The sequence below is a fragment of the Trichoderma gamsii genome, assembly GCF_001481775.2.
Source record: "Trichoderma gamsii strain T6085 chromosome Unknown Scaffold_21.2, whole genome shotgun sequence".
NCBI lineage: Eukaryota > Fungi > Ascomycota > Sordariomycetes > Hypocreales > Hypocreaceae > Trichoderma > Trichoderma gamsii.
This window is the reverse complement of record NW_020171358.1, coordinates 621,498-627,497: the sequence shown is the minus strand read 5'-3', so window position 1 is coordinate 627,497 and position 6,000 is coordinate 621,498. Positions and strand designations below refer to the sequence as shown.

The 6,000-nt window shown below is 53.9% G+C and overlaps 2 protein-coding genes across 2 annotated transcripts; one reads left to right on the top strand and one right to left on the bottom strand.

Annotated features, from left to right (window-relative positions):
- Positions 1 to 1,650: 1,650 nt before the first annotated feature.
- Positions 1,651 to 2,073, bottom strand: TGAM01_v206407 (hypothetical protein; the record flags this gene model as incomplete). Its single annotated transcript, XM_018809887.2, has 1 exon — positions 1,651 to 2,073. The coding sequence occupies one exon, from the start codon at positions 2,071 to 2,073 to the stop codon at positions 1,651 to 1,653; it is 423 nt and encodes a 140-aa protein (XP_018656943.2).
- Positions 2,074 to 4,688: 2,615 nt separating this feature from the next.
- TGAM01_v206405 (hypothetical protein) lies at positions 4,689 to 5,702 on the top strand (the record flags this gene model as incomplete). Its single annotated transcript, XM_018809886.1, has 1 exon — positions 4,689 to 5,702. The coding sequence occupies one exon, from the start codon at positions 4,689 to 4,691 to the stop codon at positions 5,700 to 5,702; it is 1,014 nt and encodes a 337-aa protein (XP_018656942.1).
- Between the last annotated feature and the right edge of the window lie 298 nt (positions 5,703 to 6,000).

The window sequence follows — 6,000 nt, the reverse complement described above, 5'->3', positions numbered from 1 at the left end:
TTGCTCCATGCTGTATGATAGGACCCCGTAATACTAGTGTCCATGCCTGTCTCGCACCTTAGTGAGCATGCAAGACGCGTCTATTGACGACGACGCGACGCCAGTTATTTTCCTTATTGGCCCTTGGTTGCTTTTGGGGTCACTGCAAGCCCCGCCGTGATGAGCTAGGTCGCCATGTAGTAATGAGAGAAAATGACGACCCAGGGGCAGGTAGTAGATGAAAGGTAGCATTGCAACAAAACAAACACGAGGTGCTCTGAATGCTGCCAGCATGCTTCGTAATCGATCTTTTCTTGTGCGCTCCGTGTTCCCCTTTCGACGCTGGTGTCACATGCAAGCCGGGCCATCCATATTGAAGCTGCACATCGTGCCCAAGTAGGGAGGCAGCTAGCTGGCCAATCATCTACAGAGGTTGACGATAAGATCAAAGCCGCCATTCACGGCGTTGGCCATTTGATCAAGACGGCAATATACTTTGCAGTTGTGTAGATGAACAACTCTCTCCTGAGGAAGAAAAGGACCAAGCAGACACTCCTTATTGTGAGATACGTCAACTCATACTCGGCAAACGCGAAGGCTGCAAGAGGCCTTTTAAAGGGCGATGGTCGGAATAAAGTCTCCTTGGTAGGCATCTGTGCCTCTTCGCTCTCTCCACACTTGCTGACAAGAGAAAGGGTTGCAAGATTTTCCTCTCAGTAGCATTTTCCGAGGTCGCGATTGTGCTCTTGTGCTGGCCCTTGTACTAAGAAACATGCCCTTGCGCTCTCTGCAAGCATCCAGGGAGCTAGTAGTACAACTCATACAGGTACGTAAAGCGCCGGCTTTTGCGTCACAATCGGCCGGCAAAAGCAGGTACTAGGTAGTTAATAATAGTACTCCTATCCAGGTACGTAGTAGCAATAGGTAGGTACTTTGTTTGAGAAGCCGAGTTGTTGGTCGTGCCAAAAGAAGTGCTGGGCAATGACGACGACTCTTGTCTTGGAATCGGGGGGATGTCGCCGACAGGCTCTAACGGCTGATCCGAGGGAAGCAAAGAAGCCGCAGATTGGTTGGTTGTTTAGCGTCGTCCTTGTAAGAGTTTCGGCTGGCCACCAACCAACCGTCCGCCTCAGCCGCTCTGATTCACGAGGACAAGTCAGCCACCTGCCCGCTCCATCGAGCCGAGCCTTGGTGGCTGTCGACGACCAAGAGAGCGAGACCAATGGCAGGATAGGGGATGGATAGGGACCGCTACTGGCGTCTGTCATGCCACCCGGCAATCCCGTTGGCAGCCATCACTATCCTGCCCAGGGAAAAAGCAAGCGCACGAGACGACTGGGCGGCTCCCTCTGCGACCCCGAAGAAGCAGAAGAGGCGCGATTGGGAAGCTGCTGCACAGGTGTGGAAAGCCTTTTGTTGGAGAATCGGTCTCGTTCAGGCAGAGCAGATGCGGATGCTATGGATACTTCGTACGCCCGCGGGTAAAAAGGTCTAGCAAGGCTCTTCCGTTTTGCCTTTTTTGCCCCATTGGCCTCGTTCGTAAACCTTGGAGTCTGCGGAGGCCCACGCAGCCGATGCAGATGATGAGGTACGACAGACGCAAGCTGCACGCCTTAGAGATGGTACCTACATAAGTCAGGTAGCGTCAAAAGCTGTGCTCCCAGCTGTGCTTCAAGCAGCACGTCGGACTCGGAAAGGATGGCAAACAAGACGCTTGGAGAGCTGGTGACGACGCAGGGAGGGCGAGACAGGCGGCCAGCCAGACAAGTCGGAGAGGAGAAGGGCGTAGAGAGGGAGAGAGGGAGGCGGAAGAGAGGCAAAAGCCAACTTTTTGAGCAATACCCGAGACGAGAGCTGAGCTGCGCAGGAGCCGACATGACGAGATTTATCATGGCCTTGAGATTTCATAACCGCAAACCGAGCCGGCCGGCAGCAGGACCTGCTAGTGCTCCTGCTGGATCCAACGACGTACTCCTTTTTGACTCCATACTCCTGTCCCAGCTGCGCCCGCGGCTGCTGACGCTGGAAGCTGAGGCTCGATGAATATGTTACCGCGGCATCCAATTGGTGACGGCCAGGGAGCGAGTTCTGCATCGCCGAGGGATGCCTACTGGCGTCCAGCGCCTGCCAACCACGCTGAGCGGCCGGCATCCACTGTAGCTGCGCTAAGCTCTAGCGGCACCCGCCCAGCAGGCTATCTAGCGGGCGAATGATCAGCGCCTAGGGAGCAACAGCCTGCAAGTAGCCGCCGTCACAACCCGTCGGTGAAATCGTGGATGGATTTGATGCTGGGTGTATCGAAATGGACGAGTGCCTGTATATGGAATATGGAGTACAGACTGGCGTCTTACTGATAATGCTCGTATGAGTTTGAGCTTCTTCCACCTGGATACTTACCAGGTATAGTGCTATAGATAGCAGCACAGGTGCTTGTCCTGCAACGGCCCTTCTATACTAAAATGTTCTTGTATTGCTTCCATGCTTTGACATTGAGCTGTAAGAATACACATTGACAAGGGTTCAATACCTAGCTTGGCCGGGCCGTGGCAGTCTTGGCTCTGGCCGCCTTGCTGCTGGCCAATCTCGTTGCTCGCCGCCCCTCCTCGCGGCCAAGCATCAATTGCTCTTTCCTGGGTACGCATTGCAGCCACTCGGGCAGTCGCGGGCTAATACATACACAAGTCGTAGCAAACACAAGGCAAGTCGCAGGCAAGTCGCAGGCAAGTCGCAGACATTTGCACTTGCACGCGTGATAGAGTAGCGTTGAGCTTGGGAAGGAGGTGCGCATGGGGCTCGTCTGTACAAGCAGCACTGGTATTTGTACAGCGCCGTGCACACGACATTGACAAACACCCGTGTACCACGCCTGTCCCTGCCTGGGGTTGCCTCAGTGCTTCCCTGCTCCCGTCCCTGCTCCCGTTCTTGCCCTGTCCGTTCAATCCTACTGCGACTCTGCTAGCCGTGGCCACAGCCAGTAATGCCTGTAAAGCGCTGCTCCATAGGCGGCCCGCGGCGTTGAACTACGGCTGCGACTGGCAAAAAACCCGCCATCGAAGCAAGGCTCTGGACGATTCAAGCCCTCAATGATCCATCCAGTCCGGCGATGCAACTAACTCGTGTTGACCGCCAGCCACTCGAATCGCTCTCTCGTCTCGTCTCGTCTCGCATCGCATCGCATCAACTCGCATCACATCACATCGCCCTGCAGCGTCGCGTAATATTTGCCTTTGCATCGCCTTGCATCGCCTTTCCAAGGTTGCGCCTAGCTGCTGTCGCCCTGTCCTTCTACTGGTGCTTGCTGCCGGAGAGCTCCGCTTTGCTGCCTGTCTTTGCCTGTATCGGTTGGTCATGTTGGTTTTCAGCTACATGCGCTACGTCCAGTCCAGAACCAGCACCAGAGAAGCTCGTCTTCTTCTCTAGTCACCGGCTTCAGCTCAGCCCGGCCCAGTCCAGCTCAGCTCAGCTCAGCTCACGTCAAGGTTTCCATTTCGCTGATGCATAGCGCCGCCGCCGCCACTCGCACGCTCAATACGCAGCAATTACAGACGCCGTCTGCCGTGCTTATCCACCCGAGCCCACGATGGCCTCACGCGGGATCCAATAGCCAGGTACGGACCCCGTCGACGACGAGGGATGGATCTGTTCTCGGTTCTTTTGGCCCCATCCTCGCCAATCCCACGCCCCCGGGATCCCTAGCCTCATGCTTGCACCTATCCGCTTTGCATTGCGACGGAGCACCACCACTGTAATGCGACATACCGCATGCATAACAGCCGACGAGCACTCGCGCAGAGCCAGCCGTGTACGAGCCATGTACAAGTACCGAGCGGCAGTATTGCCTGCCCAGCGGTACCTTGCCTGGGTACTAGTAGTAGTAGTACCAGTAGTATTACTCGTACATACTGCACCTATAGTGCGAGTATATGCCCTTACATGGACAAGGCCTCGTCCGGACCCCCGTTCTGGCCTCTTGTGCTTTGCCTGGCGAGTAATCCTGCTTTGCGAGTCGCATTGCTGCTGCGCGGTACTTGCAGCCGCCGCGACCTTACACTGCTTATACGGGCAGATATGCGCAGTGCCTTGTACCTGGCGTGCTCGGTATGACCACCGTCTGCGCATATCCACATCCTGGGCCTCTCCTTTGTGCCTCTCTCACGCGCACCTCCGTCAGTCCATCCTTTTTATCCCACTCATCCATCCCTCCAATCCATCCCTCCATCCATCCATCCATCCTACCAAGACACCCCCCTAGCATCTGCCACGCCGCATATGGCGTCTCCCCAACAACGTGCTCCGTCCGCATACATAACGCTGCGCCCGACCTCCGACCTTGTCGCACCCCTTACATTCTTAAAGAGACGGGGAGACCCTGCGGCTGTCCTCTTAGCTTCTTTGACCTCCGCGTGATTCGAGACTTTTAGGTGATAGTGTCTGTTTACCGTGTATGAGACTTGAGAGTCGTGATTCCGACATCCGGCTGTACACTTCTTCTCTCCCCTTTTCCATTCTTGCTCTTTGCCCATATCGCGTACACAGACGCATACGCATACACAGACGCACGCGTACAGACATACAGTCATACAGACATACAGACATACATACGTACACATCTATATCTATATCTATATATATCATTTATATATATATATATATATATACATATACATATATACGGCATTCCACTTGTGCTGTAGACTATCCGGTTCGCAATGATACCGATTCATTCGCTCCCCAGCGCTGCCGACGGCGAGGCTGATGACCAGTCCAGTTTTGACGATGACCACTCGTCCGCCGTCTCGGGCTTTACTCGTCTGCCCGCAGAACTCCGTCTCAAGATATGGTCTTGCTCGGTGGAGCCACGCATCGTCATACTGGACGATCTTGTCCACAAGCCAAACTCGTATCTCATCCCTGTTGTCACTCGCTTGAACGCAGAGGCTCGGATTGAGACTAGAGAAGGCTACGAGCCTGTAGGCCGCGGATCTCACATTCACTTTGCCAGAGACATTCTGGTCTGCGACCCCAACATAGCTGACCAGAGCTCCAACACGCCCCTGGAAGAGCTGGCCCCGCTTGTCGAGAGGCTCGCCTTTTGGGACTGCTTCCCTGACGATGGGCGTATCGAGGTGCCTGGCCATTATTCTGCCTATCTAGAAAGGTGGTACCCCCAGGAGAGGCCGGGCAAGGTCGAATTTGACAAATTTTGGTTTCCCAATCTGAAAGACTTGTGGATCGTCAAGGTCGGCGAGGTAGACAGGTCCTGGATGATTGGCGTGGACCAGAACCTCCCCTACGACGTACGACTGAGGAAAACGGCACGGCAATTTCGGTACTGGATAGATGAGAACATTGTGGAGATTGCCCCCTTGGACTTGGATGAGCCGGAAACCAAAGCTGTCTTGCGAGAAGGGCGATGTGGTAAGGAAGATTGCCAGTCATTGAACCACGGCCGGTCCAAAATGGTCTCCAAAGTCATCTTCATGGATGGCAAATATCGCAAGATGGAGAGCTCCGAGGGTTGGCAGCGCATCCTACCATGGTCCACCAAAGTCACCCAAGCTACAGAGAAAGACACGTCAGAAAACCGAATGAGATGGATTATTGTTGAGAGGATATTGACCTTTTCTCTACGATGGGAAGGCCCTGATGACGAGGTCACGATCTCGGCTCGACGAAAAACGCCAGAGATGCCAGCAAGACAGGCCATCTATGAGACAAGATAAAGGGGGCAAAATATCCCTTCTCAGCCTAATACTTTGATGACTTGCGCAGATGTACGTGGCAACACTGTGGATTTTTACAGCAAGATGTCACTTCACAACTTGGCCTGGACCTATACCGGATTTTGGAATTTACGCGCTCGACAGATATTAACTTGATTTTGATCAAACATGGTCGATGGAAGCAAACGCATGAAGCTTTTTACGTACGTGTCACAAGAATCGCGACGCGATTTTTTTTTAAAAAACAAAAACATACGAATAACTGGAGCGAGTGAGAGGTGGCAGGCGGAAATTTATA